At 38.8% G+C, this 21,021-nt stretch overlaps 1 protein-coding gene across 1 annotated transcript in view; it reads right to left on the reverse strand.

Annotated features, from left to right (window-relative positions):
* LOC139742735 (ubiquitin carboxyl-terminal hydrolase 5-like) overlaps positions 1 to 20,764 on the reverse strand; it is a 40,442-nt gene extending 19,678 nt beyond the window's left edge. Inside the window, exons 1-5 of the mRNA XM_071653259.1 lie at positions 20,662 to 20,764; positions 18,112 to 18,237; positions 16,923 to 16,977; positions 5,516 to 5,637; positions 1,194 to 1,288 (exon numbers count right to left, since the gene is read on the reverse strand). Of these exons, the coding sequence (XP_071509360.1) occupies positions 1,194 to 1,288; positions 5,516 to 5,637; positions 16,923 to 16,977; positions 18,112 to 18,237; positions 20,662 to 20,763 (500 nt within the window). The 5' untranslated portion in view covers position 20,764. The remainder of the gene's footprint in view (positions 1 to 1,193; positions 1,289 to 5,515; positions 5,638 to 16,922; positions 16,978 to 18,111; positions 18,238 to 20,661) is intronic.
* Between the last annotated feature and the right edge of the window lie 257 nt (positions 20,765 to 21,021).

Below are 21,021 nucleotides of genomic sequence, written 5' to 3' on the forward strand. Positions count from 1 at the left end.
CTCACACTGGAGACTTGTTAGTGCGCTTTCAACCCTTGCCCATGTGGACAAATCACTGTCTGGTACGTGAGCCCAGAGAATTACAGCTTTTGCAGATCCAAATCTGATTATCTCATCATGCCATCACACTCTCAAAATGTTGTGCTATTTTTAGCCAATGATGTGAAAGACATATGACTTGAACATTTTTTCATCAAATGAGTGTGTGTCTGTACGTATGTGTGTGTGTGTGTGTTTTCACATCACTAAATGCATTCTTCCAGTCCTACCCTATGGCTAATCTCAGCACTGAATCCGATTACGAAACATTCAAATTGTGGCTTCTTACCTGAAATACTGTAAAACCAGAAATTTTTTGCGTGCATTCCGCGAAACTTTCGCGAATTTGGCAAGGAGCCGAGCAAGAATTGCGAAAGCAAAGAGCATGCATGCAAAAGGTTTTGTCTACACCTTGTATTGAATGCCTGTGGCAATAGGCAAAAATCTCCTGCGGCGAACAAGGCTGTCAGTTCCAATTTGAGAAAGTTTCATGTCCTGAATTTTTCTGATCTTACAGTAGCAGATTCCTGCTTCTAATGAGCTATGCAAAATAATAGCAATAATAATAACAACAACAACAACAACAACAATAATAACTGCCATGCATGTTCTTTTCTATATATCACGAGGATCTGTAACTATCTAATAGCAATCGATTTGTTTTTAAACATATACATGTATTGTTCATGTATCCGTGCATTGGTCCATTCTAATTTGCTGTATTCTGGGATGAGTTAAAAATCATCTTATGGAAAGAACAGATGGCAATGTTCAATTGATGGACCTAATGTTGACTTCCACCAACATGAATTCATACTTTCAAATGAGCACTAAAACTGAGCATAATATTTTGTTTGGTGAAAATCCCAAATGAGATTTAGATAATTTTTTTTTTAAAAATCTATTAAGATATTACCATCTAATGTGCACACAAACGCACAAATACAACACCATACACTGTCTATGAACACAAATAATAGAAGCAACAATAATCTGACCTAAATCATATATATACAGACATTGAAAGCTTTCATTTAGCTGAAAGTCTTTCCTACTTTTGTGAACAATTACAAGCTTTAAAGCTATCACCCTCGGCTGAAAACTACAATGTAGACAGTCGCCTGCTGCCAAATCTGACCTTTGACCCCACTTACTTTGAGACGACCTTTGCATCCCCCTCCCAGGCCTGGATCTGTTCTGTCTTGGAGGCAGAGTTTGCTGCCAGGATTCCTGCGACTGAAAGTTGCACCTGGAAAACAGAATCAATTGATCAGTAAAATTGCAATGCCACTGCATGTTGAAGTTGAATTCAAAAATGGAGTATAATAAAGCATAGAGTTTCATCCCGTTTGGACTTGAAAGAAGAGAGATGCAAAATTTTAGACCTTCTCCTGAGTCACCACATAGTGGTAACAGTTGCAACCACAATTGTACATTAGCTGGGCTTGTGCCGAAAGGGTGGGTTGGGTGGTGGCGCGTCGCATTAACGGTAACACCACCCTTCGTCCAAAGCCCCCCGGTTTTGCCGAAAGGGTGCGTTGGGAGCGTTGGGTCGCGTCGCGTTGACTGGAACCCCACCCTTCGTCCAAAGCCCCCCCGGTTTTGCCGAAAGGGTGCGTTGGTACTTTTTCTCATGTAATATTAAAAGACGAGTTTTTGAATTTATATTCAACCTACAAACAACCATTTCAAAGAGGCTATCGTCCGGATCGGTTCACACTCTATTATCACTTGGTCTACAGCCAGTTGGTCTAATAGACTGTTTAATATCAGTTGGTCTAATAACCAGTTGGTCTAGTCATCATTTTGTCCAATTACTGTTTGGTCCAATTGTTATTTGGTTTAATTACTATTTGGTCTACAGTCAATTCGTCTAATAATAGCCATTTGGTCTATTTTTGGTCTAACACCAATTTATATCATCAAATACCGATTTGGTCTATTATGAGTTGGTCTAATTCCATTTCGTCTAATCATCAAATGGTCTAAAATAAAACCAAATTTGTCCAATATAAATTTGGTGTACACATCATTAATTTTGGTCCATTGCCCATCAGTTGGTCTAGCCTCTGTCTACATGTGTATCATCATTTAGTCTACACCCATTTAGTCTAATAACCATTGATCTTATTGTCATTTGGTCTAATAGCCAGCCTTCTGGTCTAATCAGGTACCATTTGGTCCAATCATCGTTTCGTCTATATGAACAACTGGGCTATCTCTTTCTTTTTTTTTGGGGGGGGGGTGGCCTTTTTCTACGACTACGGACTACCCTCTGACCCTGCATTGAGGGAGAAAACAGATGTTCATACACATCAAATAAGATTAGGGTAAAGTTCAGGGTCCCTCGCCCCTCCCCCACGGTGCCAGACCAACTGGCTGTAGACCAAGTGATAATAGAGTGTGAACCGATCCGGACGATAGCCTCTTTGAAATGGTTGTTTGAAGGTTAAATATAAATTCAAAACTCGTCTTTTATTATTACATGAGAAAAAGTACCAACGCACCCTTTCGGCAAAACCGGGGGGGCTTTGGACGAAGGGTGGGGTTCCAGTCAACGCGACGCGACCCAACGCTCCCAACGCACCCTTTCGGCAAAACCGGGGGGCTTTGGACGAAGGGTGGTGTTCCCATTAACGCGACGCGCCACCACCCAACCCACCCTTTCGGCACAAGCCCATTAGCTGAGGGAATAATGTTAGTTATCAACTATTAAATAAATCTCTGGATTTTTGTTTCCAACAGAGCAACTGTAACTCTTACCCCTTTAAAGTGATTATTATTAGGTTATTACAACACAACTAAAGTTTGATGAGGAGGATATGAATTGTCCTTTTTGTTCTCATGTCCATATAAGGAAATCAGTAAAGATTTGCATGTGGGTCAATGGGAAGTTTTGTGAGGCTGTGACATCAGTGCCTCATCTCATTTGCATATGTGACTGATATCACTGCTTTATCGTGGAAAAAAGTAAAATCTTTCAATTCCATATGTTTCGTATTTTAGGTTCAAAATGAAATCTTTGCCACTCTGTATGAATTTACTCTATTCATGAACTATTTGTGTGTTTGAGTGCCAATTGGCACAAAAAACTCAACAGCATTGTACACCCTGTCTGATGTCCGTGGCACAGAAAGGGCTTACAGAACCTTGACCATGGTGTGGCATAGCACTTTAAAATTTTTGAAGCCATGAAGAGAGATTTTATAAAGGGGTACCACAAGAGTAACCTGCAACCTGTTGCAATCTATGCCCTTTTTCTCCCAGCCTTTAACCACTCTTACCTAATTACATACTGGAATGTAAATGATTCTGAGATAATGTAAGATCTATGGAGATCCACTTCTTAAGTGTGCCCTGCAGATTGGCAATTAAAAATTGGAACAAATCTTCTTCTTTGTATTCTTCCGATACTGCGAGAACCTCCTTGGAGTATACTCACACAGCTGATGTGTAGTTCAGTGTTTTCAGATTAAATAATTTTTTAACTGATCTTCTATTCGATAGTATGAAAATATTAATCTTATGATGTATGAGTTTTTCTTCAAGTTGTCTGCCCTCTGTACAAATGAAACTTGTAGGACTGTAACTGCTGATCTACATATTTTAACATAAGAATGTCAGAATTACGGAGCTTGGGTATTTGTTCCATGTTCATTATGTTACTGACGGCAACAAGGTATAGCCTGGTGGTAGTGTCGCTGCCTGGAAAGCAGTAGATGACAGGTTCGATTCCTGCTGGTTCCGTTTCTGACATGTTTTATTAACCCCTTGAAAATGAGTCCGAAGTATACTTGGGCAGGTGTCTATGGGAAATGCCTGTTGTAGCAAAATCAGTCCATCCTCAACGGGTTAAAAAACATGTAGATCAGCAGTTGCAATCTTAAATTTCACTTGTACAGACGGCAGACAGCTTGAAGAAGAACTCTTACATCATATCTTACCCCTCTTCTTAATAATCTCTTGCTTTCATTTCAGACTAAATACTCAATTTGAAACTTGTAGTGTTCTGTCTGTTCCGTCAAGCATTCAAGAAAAACTGCATTGTTTCATAGCGTGAGTCATGAGTCTGCAATTTGCTGAGGCAGTGGTCGCGTAACTGGGTCAAGCTGGAAAGTTAGGTTTTAATTACTTTTGTCTTCCTGCACGTGGAAAATTCAGGTGACACTCCGGTTTATCGATCACGTTCACATACTCCTCAAATTTTGCCCCATGGCAGGAGAGGCGGATTTTAGATCATAGCGGCATTGCATACTAGATATCCGCCCTGCGAGGTCAATCCACTGTCACCCAGCGAGCCACGGCGGAAATCCAGGCAGGATACGGGCGCAGCGTCACATCCTGTTAGGATCAGCATCTCACAGCATAACCAGCATGACAGCCTTTATTTGCAAAGTTGATGCTGGTGGGTGGTGGTGGTGTTGGGGGGAGGGGTATATATTCTCTACTTTCAAGACTATGTCAGCAATAAATACCATATTTGTATCAGCTCTGCATGACCAACTTGCAGTGGACCATAAAGCCTGTCTCCATGTAAAATGCACTGTGGCAAGGTGCCAACATACTTAAACATGCACTGAATGGCAACAGGCAGGCAGAGACAGTGGCAAGGTATTCAAGGTGCAGGCGAAATATTGTAACAACACAATAGAACACTGCGTTAGTCTGTGTTTGGCTATGAACAAATGCTGACTAATGGTTAGCTTATGAATGCCAAACAGGTCTGTTCATGAGAAATCATTTGCAGCTGCGCCTAGAACTGATACATTTCTGTTTGAATGATGTTGCAGACTTGGAGGGTAACGAGCATATCTCGCTGAAGGAGACGTCATCATGACTAGTGCAACACAAGACCAATGGCTTGTGCTCTCACCAAGAAGGTAACTCCAGGCTGATATCTGGGTTGCCTCCAAAAAGGGTCACAACATATCCATCCTTGGGTCGCAGGTCACTGTTGGTCTCCACAAGGTCACGGAAATATTCTGGAGATTTTGCAGACAAAATTCGTCTCCACAATGTGGCCATGCTAAAAGAGATGTCGCATAGACGTCACAGAATGTCTCTCAAACCATCTGCAGACTGGAAAAAGTCTCCAAAAATATTGAACACATTCAATTCTCTCACGACTCCCTGGAGACCCAAATAATCTCAAGATATCGTGGAGACATTTTTGTGACGAGCACGACTAAGTCACCACCAGGTCGTCTCCATGCCATAATACAAGACCTGCATTCCCCCATGTATTGTATTTGTACATGTACCGACAGCTGTGCGTATTCCTCCAAGGTTTGTGATTGTTTTTGATACAATAAAATCAGTTCAAATAATGTTTTGTGCAGGGTTTTTTTTTGTTGTTGTTGTTGTTATCTTGCGTCTTTTGGTGTGTGTGTGTGTGTGTGTGTGTGTGTGTGTACGCGGAGTAACCAAACTGAAATTAAATTGATACGTATTACAACAAAATGTAGCATGCATCTACCTGGAGCGGGAGCTCTGCATTTGGCAGCGGGAACGTGGTGAACTCGGGGAGGATGACAACCGAGTTATGCTCCTCGTACTCGTACTGATTCTCATCTTCCACATCAAAGCCTCCCGCGACACCTTCAAGAAAAGGCAGAAAAAAAAGATATCACGAAAATGGCAGACAAGTTTTACTCCATGCGATTAAATACATATTTTACATTCACGGCATGGTGAATGATAGCATCCCTTACTACAATCTCTCTATAATCATTGAACCCTGACTTTCAAGGAGTTTGCTTGACAGTGAAATTTCATAGGCTGATGGGGCCTCAGCATACAATATCAAAGGGCTGTTTTACACAATGGAATGAATTCCCAAAACAAGTCAAAATACAACATTACTGTACGTATCTTATCTGTAGAATATTCCAAGGTCCATCTCGGAGGTATACAAATGTGTGTAATCAGTCACTGTCAATTTTGAATACATTCATGTTTTCTCTGGTTGTCTATTTTTTTCTTGAACTGTGTGCAGATAGTACATTCCTGTGCTTTCAATTTTTTATACTATAGGTAGAGTTGGTACGTTATAAATTCCAAGATTTCTACTACTACTACTTCTACTACTACTACTACTACTACTACTACTAATACTACTAACCCGTTGAGGACAAGTCCCGAGTATACTCGGGCAGATGTCTATGGGAAATGCGTGTTGTAGCAAAATCAGTCCGTCCTCAACGGGTTAATAATCATCACCATCATCATCATCATCATCATCATCTTTATAAAGATAATAGTAATGATAATAAAAATTATGATGATAATAATAAAGATAAGAATTATCTTTATGTGACTACTAGCATAATTTATGACAATAATATTAATTACAGGTACATGTAGCCCCTTCTTGAGGCCAATCATATTCAAGTCTAATAACAATGGTGGTTCCTGACAAAAGTAACAAATAATGCACACAAACTTGGGTCTAAGCTCCGACATGAATGCATAGTAAAGGGATGGGAAAGTCTGTTCACCATCAAAACACACACAAAAAATATATCAGTAAACCTGAATACGGTAGGAAACTTGATCATATTCCTCATGTAAGACTGGATGATCTGCATACAGGGATGCCAAGTTCAAAAAATTTTTATGAGTGAGATTTTCATGACTCGGCATCTCGGCGCTCGAATGTGCGTGCGAGCGAGGGTGTGGGAGGGGTTTTCCCCCCTGTGGCCTCCCACGGTAGGGAGCTTTTTCAATTTTTAGCTCTTAAAGGGACTGGGGATGAGTGTTCGGTTGTGCAAAACATGCGAAAGAGAAGGTGTTTTGGGTATAAAATGAAAGGTAGATATGTAACTTAACATGTGTCAAAATATCTTGGAAATCGGAATCTTCTCAAATGTTTTAAAAAGCGAAAAACAAAACATACTTTTTTGGAAAAAGATCCTTCGATACGATGGCGATACGTATTTCAATTGCGGAGCACTGCTTGTTGACTGCGAACATCAAGCCAACTTACAGCGAAATCAAGCCAAAATGCCGAGTGAGCTGCGAAACTACTAGTATACGTAGAGCAAGCTAGCTTTACGGCTCTGGCTGTGCCTATGGTCGCGGCGAGCGCTGGCCGCACTTCACTTGCCATATCTCGCATGCTGTAACTACATGTACGATCTTGCATGCTGTGACTACATGTGTACACGTACACACGTACACAACGTTAGTGTACAGAGTTCGCGTTGTGTTTTCATTTGATGAGAGCGCTAACCTAAAATCAAAGGACTCCACCGATTCTGATTCACATGTCCTTCTTCCAAGATACTATGAGAGCTAGTTCTATCGTCGGAAGATTCGGTAGGCTACGTATCCTAAAAGCCATCGAACTCCATTTAGAATACAAGATTCTTCATTGAGAAGTACCGAAAGCGGGATAGGTTAACGCGTGGTACGGTACTATACGTAGCCCGACCAGACGCCTGGCTATTTATACAGCGACTTTGCTGTGCGTGTACAATGTACATTGTACGTACTTTTCCGGGTAAGGACACAGCCCAGTACGCAGTAGCTACAGTACCGTGCTTCGCATGGCGTCTGGTCGGGCTACGTAGCAAAAAAAAAAAAAAAAAAAATCAAAAAAATCTCAATTATTGATTACAATTACATGAAACACAAACGGGTTGTGTTATTACATGTACATGTTATTTACATATCTTAAACTTTTCATGCACATGTCATTGTCAAGAAATGCAATCTTCATGGCAAACCCTTTTTTTTTTTTTTTTTTTTTTTTTTTTTTAAATACTGATACTAAATAGCAAGGTCTTCAAAGACTAGCTTGAAACACAAGAAATAGGCTATGGATAGAGAAGTACCATGTTATATCTAAACTTGCATTGGATCTAACCAATAGTTCATTTTTAGTACCCGGTACCATACCGGTACAACTTGTCATGCATTCGTAATTTCAAATGTGACTTAGTTGTAACATTTATTGTGGATGATTTTCTTCACAACAGACACATGCAGATGCACTGAATACTAATAGGTTAGAAAGTTGGTCATTTCATTGGTATGGCTTAGGCCTATACCTATTTTCTGTATGAATAGGGTTAATTGGAATTATTTCACAGATACACACAAAATGTTGGGAATCACATCATTTTCAGTCTTCTAGACTGGATAATGTGACACCTGTAATAGTCTAATAACTATAATCCAACAATTTCTGAGGCTATCTTATACATTTTCTTATTTATCATATACAGTGCACCATGCATGATGCAATGTCTTGTTCACCTACAAGGAGAAAAGACACAAGGAATAATCTGTTAAAGTCAATTATTTCCACATAGGCCAACAACATTCACTCAGTTTTATCTAGAACCCTGATTAGGTTTCTATCAATAGAACACATTTTTTTTTTTTCTCAGTGGTAAATTGATGCTTAAAGGACAGGTTCACCTTCATAAACATAATGATTGAGAGAATGTAGCAATATTAGTAGAACACATCATTGAAAGTTTGAGGAAAATCGGACAATCCGTTCAAAAGTTATGAATTTTTGAAGTTTTTGTGCAGTAACCGCTGGATGAGAAGACTACTGTAGTGTGTGAATAACTTAGATGTCACATGCGTACAACAATATAAGGAAAATATAAAGAGAATTTCCCAAAATTTCATCTTTTGAAAAAAGTACACATTCCCCGGACTCGTTACCGACAAATGTTATGGGTAATATTATTCCCCCTGCCTTTAGAAAGAGGCAATTCAAGTGCTCTATTATTATGCGAAAAAAAGTGAAAATATGTTGAATTTTCTTTACATTTTCTTTATACTGTTGTACGCATATGACTCACAAGCTGTAGTAGTCTCCTCATCCAGCGGTTCCAACACAAAAATTTTAAGAATTCATAACTTTTGCATCGATTGCCCAATTTTCCTAAAACTTTCATTGATGTGTTCTTCTAATATTGTTGCATTCTCTCAATCCTTATGTTTATGAAGGTGAACTTGTCCTTTAACAATTAGGCCTATACACAGGTAATATCTTGTTCTGATATTTCAGTGAATAAAAATCAAACACATTACTTATGTAGGGCTCGGGTTCGCTTAGCTCTCTAGCACTCATCACACTAAAAGCAAACTTGGGCAGCACACATGTGTTACTTGGAAGGAGTCCCCTGGCTAACTAACTTGTAGCCAATTTATTCTTCACATAATTTCGCATGGGTTTGATATTCATACACAAAATCAACATAACAAAACATGCAAATAAGGAAACAAAGGTTAAAACTAAATATTCATAATATGTAAATGATGTGTAAGCTTTGGTGATTTAGGCATGATTTCAATATTATAGAGAACAATGGGTGAGAAGTGAAAGAGTGGAAAATGTCATGTGATATGTGGTGCGTCTGTGATAGGTGGGGTGCGTGGATGCATGTGGATGTGTGTATGTGTGGGTTGACGTATTTATGTGTAGAGGGGTGGTACCTGTTATAACAGAAGGGGGGATACACTTATAATAAATGGTTCAAAATAAATCTCTACACTTACGTTATACTACCATGCATACATACAAATTTCATGTGTACATGTAAATTGCATGTGTACATGGGACCTACATTAAAAGTTATGTGTACCAGGGTACACTGACCTTACATTTTCTTTTATTTTTGCATGTATATCTGCATTTGGTGTTGCATCGTGAGCACAGGTTCTAATTGCAAATGTGCTACATGTATTTAGAAACTGCTCTCACAGTAATGTGATGTGATATACAATGTAGAGATAACAAATCTGTGCTGAAGACTTGCATGTAGGCCTATATCTTTTAAATATGAAATGTCATAATAAAAATAGTTGTATAGCAAAGATTTCCAATTTACACAGGTAAGGTAATCATTTGAAAAAAATAAGAAACTGCTCAGCATTCTGTCATTAGTCAATTTTGGCATCTACACATTATACTCCTATCATATTGAACAATTATGATACTAATACTATAACATGTAAATTAAAAAAAACCTAACAAATGCAACCACTTTCAAATAACTTGCACATTTGCAGGGAAGAAATATTGAAGTGAAAGTCCAAGAATCAATGTCACATGGTTAATGACTTCAAGTACAAAGAACACTATAATATTTCAGTGTGGAGACCTTCTACATATTATTGCATTGCCAAAACACATTGGCCCCAATTCACGAAGGTGGTACAAATGAAACCATGGTTTAAACCATGAACAAAAACCATGGAGCACCAAGTGTTGTATGGAATATTTCGTTACGAAATCAGTCATTTGGTTGATGAAATGATTATTTTGTAATGAAATGACATTTTGTAATTAAATGAACATTTCGTCCAAGATATGATAATTTCGTTAACGAAATGGTCATTTTGTCGAAGAAATGACCAATTTCGTAACAAAATATTCCGTGCGACACTTGGCGCTCCATGGTTTTTGTCCATGGTTTAAACCATGGTTTCATTTGTACCACCTTCGTGAATTCGGGCCATATCAGTAGAAAATCGTGTAGGGACTTACCAAAATGTATATTACAATGTATTTTTATATCTATGCGAATGAAAACTGAACATCTTGTTTGAAGTACTTCCAACACATCAAAATTCATACTTTTTTTTTTTTTGCTATGAAATATAGATGCAATGAATATTACAAGGGCACAAACTCCATTTACCACAAAAATATTGTCCTCATAATAATGTGATTCGATAGAGTTATCACAAAATTATGTGCTGAAAAAGTGTCTCCCAAAATGCTGATGGACAATGCTACTGTGTAGGACCTGCTGTGCTACTTGAATGTAACACATGGCATGATATCAGTGATCACATAAATGATGATGAGGATAATAATGATTATGAAGATGATGATAGTAATAAAAACATCAGCAACGACAATAGTAATAATAATAATAATAATGATAATAACAATTAGAGCAATAATGAAATGTGTGAAAGGCCCTTCCAGTGATGTACACTGCTGTGCCATTTGTGTTTCACTTTAAAACACTGATGCAATATTCTATCGTAACGGAGTAATTGTAGCTTTTCACCACTGAAACACCTGGGAAACACAGGGGGAAAAAAGACCAAATGAAAAAACTAGAAATGTCGCTACGGCGACTGGTATGCTTCCGCCATAATGCATGGTTCTCCTAATAGGTCTATAGTACAATGTCTGGACAATGTGTGATGACAGTTTCACACAATTGGCAAAATATTAAAATGACAGGTTGGCCACAAATGTGCTGAATGTTCACTTTCCTAGAACTAGGTTCAATTGGATGAATGATTAAAACGTCAGAGTGCAGGTATTTGGGGAACTGATGATTTTTACTTGACTTTTGACCCTTTTATAAGTTTATGCATTGAGTAATTTTCAAGGTATTGAGAAAAAGTATAATTTCAGTATCAAAATTAATGGTAAAATAGTATTATCTAAACCTGGCCTTTGACCTTTGACCTCACAGTTCCAAAGAGAATCACTGTTAGGTAGAACATGCATAAATATGTAAGTTTCATGATGATACCTTGAGTTACTTTCGAGATATGGAGGAAAAAGTGCAATTTAGCACTTCCACTTGACCTTTGACCCTTTGACCTTTGACCTTTTGGCAAGAAACTTCCCACAGAATATATATTGGGTAATACATGCATACATCAAGTAAAAAAAAAAAAATCCTTCAGGCACTGCATAAATATAAGGAAAGTAGTGATATTTTGAGGAGTTGACCTTGACCTTTCACCCCCTGACCTTTGACCCATAATCCCCAACTTCCCTAGATAATCACTGCCCATCGGTACATGCATATAATTTCTACTAAGTTCCATGAAGATACCTTGAACCATTTTCGAGATATGGAGAAAAACATGAAATTTCAACCTATTTTTTCACAAAATAACCTGTGACCTTTGACCTTTAACCCCGTGACCCTAAAATCCAAACAAAGTATAATCACCCCAGGATATACCCTCATACCAAGTTTGATGTAAAACCACCACACGGTTCTTGAGATATCGACAAAAACAAAACGGGACGGTTGTACGGATGGACGGACGGACGACCCGAAAACATAACGCCTCCGGCCACTTCGTTGGCGGAGGCATAAAAAAAGGACAAAACACTTTGTGCCTGGATATTGCAGCCCTTTCAGTTTCCAGTAACAGTTTAAGCACATGCAATTTTGGAGTTTACAGGATTTATATTCCCTACTTGCCACATGGGGCAAGAACAAATTTTCTATGCAATCAATTCACTGTTTCATTCTGATTCACACATTTGAGTACTAACATGTTTGTTGTTACCTCACAGAAAAGACAGAAATAGAGAGTTCAGAGATATAAATGTAGTGTCAAATCAGTTATCATTGCCATCACGTGAATGTAGTCTATGATTGGAATTGATGTTATTCATGTTCAATGTGCATTTATCAGAATCCCCAACAATCCTGGTACAAAGGTGCAGCTTTTTCATTACTAACATGTCTTTTGCTATTATACACAATGAAGGCATAAATTGACAGTAGGCCTACAGGAAGAGCTGGTGTCAGAGCTACACGTATTATCATTGCCATCACTTGGATGCACTCAACATAATTATGATACTGAAGTCATCCAAGTTCAGTTTTCAAACATTTGCCAGCCACAAAGAAGAACATGAGAGGGGATGTCACTGGCTTCATGGAGCTAAGTAGCTGGGAGGGCTGGTTCTGATTGATGAGAGAGGATGTCACTGGTTTCACTGAGCTTGGTGGCAGAGAGGGCTGGTCTCCACTGGCGAGATGGATGTCACAGGTCTCACCGAGCTGCGTAGCCTATTTGGCGAGAGGGGGTGTCACTGGCTTCAACAACCTGGATATCTGGGATGGCACTTGGATGTGATGCTAGCTGTTCCACTGCAATAGAGGCCAACAAGCACATTCTATTGATCTCTCACCTAATGACTGACTGTTGGTAATATACTAACTACTACACATTTACAATGAAAAATTACTTTACTACTCATATAGACTCAATTAACTATTCAGTATTACACATAGTAAATATTCTCTTTAATGACTATCATTCAAGCAATGACAATTTCAGTACTAATGAAAGTAATTATGTTAGATGCTGAAAGTCCAATGAAAAAAGCCCACTTTATTTATGATATTTACATAAAAATTCCCAAATATGCATGCCAAAGGGACTTCTTCATCATCTAACCCGTTATCTTCTAACATCTGCCCAGGCTCTGATAAAATCAATATCTGTCGGCACTCTCACCAGGTTTTGATCCACTTCAATCTGACCCAAGTCCTTTGCTCAAAGTAGCATTTTCCTCCACAACTAATTGGAGAAGGCAACGGCATTCACGAACTTGTCCTTTTTCCATTTCACAGGGGCATCTGGACTGTTCCGAGTTCATCTGTATATCAGACACAATGAAAGGCATTAACACTGACTTACAATTAGGATAGTCCCATTAGTTCTTCACCAATCTGTAAATTTAGTCACAGAACTTGCTATCCCATTTATTTCAGTGTAGAGTCTACCAGGTAGCTATATCTTGTAGTGCTCACATATATGCAACAGAGAAAACTCCATGAAATATGTTAGAAATAGACTGTCTACTGTAGAAGTTAAATAGCAAAAAGGAAAATAAGACCTTCAGACCCTAGCCAAATTTTTGATGAGTTGACACTGCACATGACGTCGGGATGACCTCAGCCTCTCATTGTGCATCTACATACAAAGTAGGCCCTATTTATATGTTGTGTATACAAACTCATATAGGGCCTATGTCTTTATATCCAGCCACATGCATGGGATTTGGGGGTCTGTAATTCCACATACAATCATACAGTAGGCCTATACGTGGCTGCAATGTACAAACTAATGTATGTAACTTGTAACCCTAAAAGTAATGATAAAGACAACCATAATCTTATTAACTACTACCACAGCTATGGGTTAAAAAAAAAATGTTATCAATTATTACAGCAAGAATAATAACAGCATCGTTTGAGAACACAGAGTTAAATCGAACAATTTATTGATGTTTTGTTTACCAGTACTAAATATCAACATTAATTTTCATTTGTAGGTTCAAAACAGTTGTTGGATCTAGGTGTATTAAAACAAATATAGTACCAGGTAATTAAAGTTAGTTTGTACAAACCTTTTGTACCAGTGCAAGAGCTGGTTTCAATGGGCAAGAGGGGATGTCACTGGCTTCATCAAGCTGGGTAGCTGGGAGGGCTGGTCTCGACTGATGAGAGGGGACATCACTGGCTTCACCAAGCTGGGTATAGCTGGTCGAAACTGACGAGAGGGAATGTCACTGGCTTCATCAAGCTGGTTAGCTAGGAGGGCTGGTCTCAATTGATGAGAGGGGATGTCACTGGCTTCACCGAGCTGGGTATCCGGTCGAAACTGACGGGAGGGAATTTCACTGGCTTCATCAAGCTGGGTAGCTGGGAGGGCTGACCTCAACTGACGAGAGGGGATGTCACTGGCTTCACTGAGCTGCCTAGTCAGGATGGTCCTTGAATGTGATGCTGGCTGCTGCCCTACAAAAGATACCCACAATAATATCTGACAGACCTTTCTCAACAACTATAGCACCTACTGTGTTACAAAGCATACACCATTAACCACTACACTAGGGACTGAGTGAACTGCGCTACAATGCATATACGCCATTAGCCACTTATGTATACGCACAATAGATACACTTCAATCAACATTTTTGCAATGCCATGTGTACCGGAGACAATAATTAGGTACCTTACCAAACATGTGAATTCACGTTTTTGGTCCAATCGTAGCTGCGGTGACAACATAGACACTGCTGACTCTCCACAAACTATTTGTAAAAACCGAGAGTGACCAGATGATCACTCTACGCAGCTCTTCGCTGACACTTTCACTCATTCAGTGTCGTTTCGTAAAATTGGATTTCTCCCGTATCGCCGATTTGTAACAAACATCAGCTCTGATGAGTGTCGTAACTTTCTTATTTCTACATTTTGAGACCCATAATTTGACATGAAGGTAGAATAGGGCAACATAATCCAGAATATGGTAAAATAGGAATTCGCGTATTTACATGCAAAACACTTTAGCGTGCCATTAACTATACACAGCCCAGTCGCTGTACGTAGATACGTAGCGACAGCGCAGTAACAGCATCTGGTCGGGCTAGCGTGCCATATCTTAATGTGAACAGCGATTTTATGTGCAATTGCCAGAAGCACATTTCAAAAAGGAGAAATGTTGAGCCAAATTTGGGATGTCATTAGGCAAAAAAATTTCCAGTTATCTAATATTGGCAGAGAAAAAGGGCCTCGGACTGGGAGTGGTAGAACATAGGTCTAGGATACCTACCATAAAAATGTAGGTCTAGACTAGACTCTATACCTCAATCGCATTCTGAATACTGGTACACCTTTGTGAATCTGCATGTCGTAGCCTTTCTTCACATGTGAGTAAAATCTCAGGCAAATTTTGATATATCTTTTTAGTTTACCGTAATAGAAAAATGTTAGGGTGTGGCATATCTATAGCCTAGGACACCTAAACTACTAATCTAACGTTAGGCCTACTAATAATAGTAAAGTGTGTGTAGATCCTCTAAGTGACATCTCTATCAGCAATGTTACACCAACAGCAGGTCCTACTCACACTGTCACTGAACTGAATGAAGTCTTCCGAGCTTCACAAATTTATTACCGATCCAGCTGCAGAAGTGAAATGACATCTCTGTCGTGCAGCCCCTTATCTTCTAGACGTCTAGTGTCTTGAGGGGGATTGGGACTGACTTCATTTTATTTTTCTGTCGCCATCTCCATACTCTGTCACTGCCACACTGGTTTTCATGGTCTTCCTCTTCTTGGAGACAGATCTCTCGCTCTCCTCCTGCGGCTCCATTGTTGTGTGGATGGAGTGGTACGGTAAGTAGGCAGCCAGCTGAGAGTTCGAGTGGACCCGTGCTGGCTAGCTGCCGGACGGATCCCGGGAAATGCACCGATAACGCTCGCTAGCCAGTGAACAGGCACACGCGTTTTGCCTCGCGATCGCGGCGATGTATCTTGGGCTTGCTTTTCGCCGAGGAGAAGGCAATACATCAACGCTGTGCCAAAATCGGACAAAAGAGGGAGGCAAAAACAACACTTGAACGGAGAGCCTCTAAGCCGACCCCCCGTGATTTTGACAAGCGTTACATGTAACGCTCTTCACAAAATCATAGATATCTTCATAATGCCGTATTTTTCATCGATTCTTTTTCATTGCTTAGTCCTTTCTTAGGCATTGGTCCTTGTTTTTGCGTGTTTCACTTCATGAAATAACACTTTTGCATTTTGGGTTCCAACACTCCTCCCCAGTCCCTTTAATGGTGCGATCAGGTGCACACTTCAGTGATTATTTTTTACTTATTTTGAAAGACAGAAGGGAAATGTACCTTCCATTGCAACTATCACTTTAATCTTTTGAGCTATGCTCATTATTATAGGCCTAAGTTGCCGACTTCGCCCTATGCGTGCGAAAAATGGGTGTCATGCGTGAGATCGTGAGATGGCCCCTAAATTCTTGAGTCTCACACAGAATGTGTGAGACTTGGTAGCTCTGTGCATAATGTAATCTCAACTGGCAAACAAAATTACCACTATATTCCCTTGTATACAGTGAATAAACCAGCTGACAATGAGCAATGGTATTTGAACTTGAAAGAGAATGCATTGACAACACTTTGATGAGCCAGCACATTGCATGAGACGAGAAATTGAAAATGAGGTTAAAAATAGAGTTCATTGGAAGCTATCAAGCAAGCATTTGGCATACAATGTAATTTGGTGCCTAATGTAAGAAAATGCATAGAATCATGCCTTCTATATGACTTCATTTTGTCTTACCAATGGCAAGTCTTGTTGGTTTCTCTTTTTCCTTTTCTTCCTCAGTCTTAGGTTTCTACAAAATTCAAGAACAAATGCAGAAAGATAAAGAACAATAAAACAGCAAAACAACAACACATTACATACAGATTAAGCCCTCATTATTGTTACACTGTAGTCTAAAAGGACCATCTGGTAGTAACAAGCACATCCTAACTAAATATATTTATGAATGTCCTTACTGAATATTAATACTAGAAATGAAGTAGTGTGTTTCTTTAGTTTCCATGTACATCGCAGAAAAAGATCTGCAAACACTATCATAACCATGAATTTTCTATGTTTGCATAAACAATCAGGGCACTTTATGTGGTACTTCATCAAATTTTAGCATTAACACTGCTGTAGATACAGTATGTCTCATTACAATGATCATGAGTATCATATTTCCCATCTCTTACAATGTGAAACTTGGGTTTGATGGTCCGTGTTCAATTTCAATTTCAATTCAATTCATTTATTTTTCATTCTTCTTTTTCCAATCTCTGCTGAGATCATGCCTTGACCCTCTCCAAAATTCGAAAGTGGCAAAACTGATCTTACTCTGCCAAGTGCTAAAAAAAGTTAAGCACCTTGAAATTTAAATCTTGATGGCACCTACAGATTACAGGTAGACAACAAAGAAAAAAAAATTCACTCCAGCGACAATCATACTACGGAGAGGCTCAATTAATTTTTTGGATAATGGAAAACAGGGCTGCACACAAACCCTATCTCTTTCTTCTTCTTCTTCTTCTTCTGGTTTGACCTGTCCCTGTAAGACCAGTGCATGTACCCAGTTTTCCACTTTTACTGTTCTGAACCTAAAATTTACTGGCCCTTCAAATTCATGAAATTTTCAGTGTTGAGTTGATGAACACTGATTAATTTGGTGCTTATCTAGATTGCTGTATAGGGCAATTTGTCAATCCATTGCAATAAAAAAATTCACCTGATTTTTTTTTTTTTTTTTCTGACTGGCCCAGACAATGTCATTTTTTTTTCATGTTAGACCAGAAAATTTCGCAATTCCTGAAAAGTTACTGGCCCAAAAGTGATTTTTACCCATCTGGGACTGTCAGACTATTGCCAGTGTTACACAGTACGTGTTGTGGAAAAGAAAAAAAAAAACACAATAAAAAAAAAAGACAGGAGACAGGATATGTCCTACCTTTTTCTTGATTGTCTTCAGATGTAGGAAAACACGGTTTTTGGTGTGTTCATAGTATCTGTAAACGTAGTCCTTCCCAAAGCCAAGAAAAGTATTCATGCACACATACAAGCCTGTCTCACACTCCTGAAATAAACAGACAGACAAACACACAGAGAATTACAGTCAGATTAAACATAAAAGAATAGATGGCAAGATACATTTCACAAGACCAGGACAAGGATGATGTCATACACAAGAAAAAAATAAAAACATACAATGGTACATTGTTAACCTAAGCCATATTTCATTATTCTCCCAATGTATTCCTTTTTCAATGTCACACAATTCTGCATGGTTGAAGAATAATGTCTCCCAAAATCTTACTTGAAATCTTACAGTATTTACACCTCAAAGTGTTTATAAAAGAAATGAAGAACTAGCCCCATGTTACTCATACACCTCCTTTGCACTGAAAAAGACAGCTACATGTAGAAGTCTTTTTTTTTATTTCAAATTAATTCACTACAAATAATACAAATCTGGAATGTACAAGCTCTGTCCTCCCCCCCCCCCCTCCCCATCATAAAGAAGTTTCCAGTTTTATTCTTCTGAGGAAAGGTCTGAATCTCTACCTCTACAATATACCAGCTTATGAAAAGAATTTAATTTTCATGGTTGAAATGAGATGCACACAACTCTATATGTACTGGTCATTAACTTCTTTTCTGCTCGGTTGGGCAAACAGATTTTCAAATTGCAAAACATTTGCCCAAGCATGAATTTTTCTTGCCTGAAAAGAAAGTGCAAAAACATACAAACATAAATGAAAGAAAGATCTCATTAGCCAAGGAAAGAATACAAAGATCTCATTAGCCAAAAAAAGAATAGATATTGAAAATTAAAAAAAAAACAGACATGAGCTTGTATAAAACAACACTGGATGAAAGGAAATATGAATAGGAAGGAAAGAAAAAGATCGACAGGTTGAAGAGAGATAAAAAGCAAAAAAAAAAAAATGTCAGAAGGAAACATAAGAAAAAGATATTGGAGAGGAAAGAAAAGAAAGAAAAAAGGTAAATGGAGGGAACTTTAGATAACCAGAAGGAAACAATGAACAGATGGCAGAAAATGAAATTGGATAGGAAATTGAGCAAAGTTAAACAAGAGGAAACCTGGAAAGGAAAAGTTAGGAATACCTTAAAATGACAGGAAGGAAAGAAGGAAAAATAGTAAAAGAAAGAGACGACATTGTAAAGGGGATGCACACACACATGTTCAGCCGCTGTGTATACAACTGCCACCACAAGACTTGGCTGAAGAAAAGGGGAAAATAAATTTTAGCTTTTAAAAGACACCACAGAAAAAAATGCTGTGATTGCTAAAAATATTAAGATCAAACAATTAATTAACCATTGGCATTAAAATTAACGGCATGCACTGAACGTATTTGTAAGGTACCGACTGCTTGTGTGCAGAGCAGCATTTCAAGCGATCAAGATTTTCTGTCACTTGTACTTGTAAAAGTGTTAAAAAGTAATTTCTATCCGACTTCGGAGACTCAGATATGTTTCAGGTCACTGTCTGAGTGAATAAACTATTGTAGAGTCCAGAACTCTGGATGTAGGGTCCTCTAGGTAAGACGAGTTTGTGAAGTTGAGAAATCATTTGATTTGACAAAGGTGGTGCAAAACTAAGTTCATATACTACGTCACTGTCGCCAATATCAACACTTTTCCCTACAATTGATTTTCTGACTTACAAACATGTATGTCAGTGAAAGACAAGATTTTCTGTCTTTCACTGGTGAAAGACAGTAAATAAAAAATTTCCTTTTTCTTTTTTAGGTAGAAATGTGCGCTTTATAAGAGTCTCACTATTATTATCATTATTATTATTATTATGTTTGATTGCATCTGTTTATGCAAAAGGGCCCTGGTTCTATAAGCTAGTGTAGTAAACAATACCACGGTCTCCATTTTACATTGCAGACCCACATGAACTGTACGTAAAGATTGTAAAAAAAAACTGCGAATAGTGTGATGATGTGTGTGCAGATGTGTGTGCAGCTGCAGCTGGCTGGTAGTGGTACAGTAGCTGTGTGGATATAGTGCGTGGTCTACACTGTACCAGTATACTTGGGTTACCCGCGTACCCGCACCTCGTCATAGTTAATGTTTGGGCACATTTGAATCACATTTTTCGCCACTGAAATTCTTTGAAATCCAACTCACATACAGGAAAAATACTGAAAATTCCAATGGAATCACAAGTTCACTGATCGATATCGAAAATTTGCAGCTATCGTCGTCAAACGCGAACGATGCGGAATAGTTGTGCGCTATGAAGGGGCCCGCAACTCGTCACCAGCGCTCCCATAGACTTAGCACGTAAAAGACGTGTGCGGCCTGACGAGGTGCGGGCACCTCACTACATGTGTAGTTTTAGCTGTTACTACATGTGTGTACAGCGGCGATCGGAGCTACATGAAATTACTACACAATAACGACAGTTTCTACTTTTGCGATGTTAACAAATTTAATCTAACATGCATATCCAGAGATAACTCACCGGATTGTCGAAGCAGTATGCACATTCGTCTTTGTATACCTTCTCCCCACCCTGGGGTATGCGGATTCGATCAGTGAGCCCGTGGAACTTGGAGGCTGCCATCTTGATTCTCTGATCTCGTATGAGCTGGTCTGAAATCTCGCAATACGCGTTAATAATATGTCACCACAACGTTGTTCTCTGATGACGTTTACTCATTTGATATTCACTTTTCACTTTACTGCTCTTTGATTGGATAAAATACTTTTGAACGGTAATATGCAAATTTTCTCTTTCTGTGTGTTGAGTTGACGTACGCTGGTGTTCTCCACTGCACCAAAACAGAGAAAAAAACACATCCCCTGGAATCATCAGCAAGTC

The sequence above is a fragment of the Diadema antillarum genome, unplaced genomic scaffold (genome assembly GCF_040938485.1).
Source record: "Diadema antillarum isolate AM-2024a unplaced genomic scaffold, OU_Dant_1.0 seq00001018_RagTag, whole genome shotgun sequence".
NCBI classification, from domain to species: Eukaryota; Metazoa; Echinodermata; class Echinoidea; order Diadematoida; family Diadematidae; genus Diadema; species Diadema antillarum.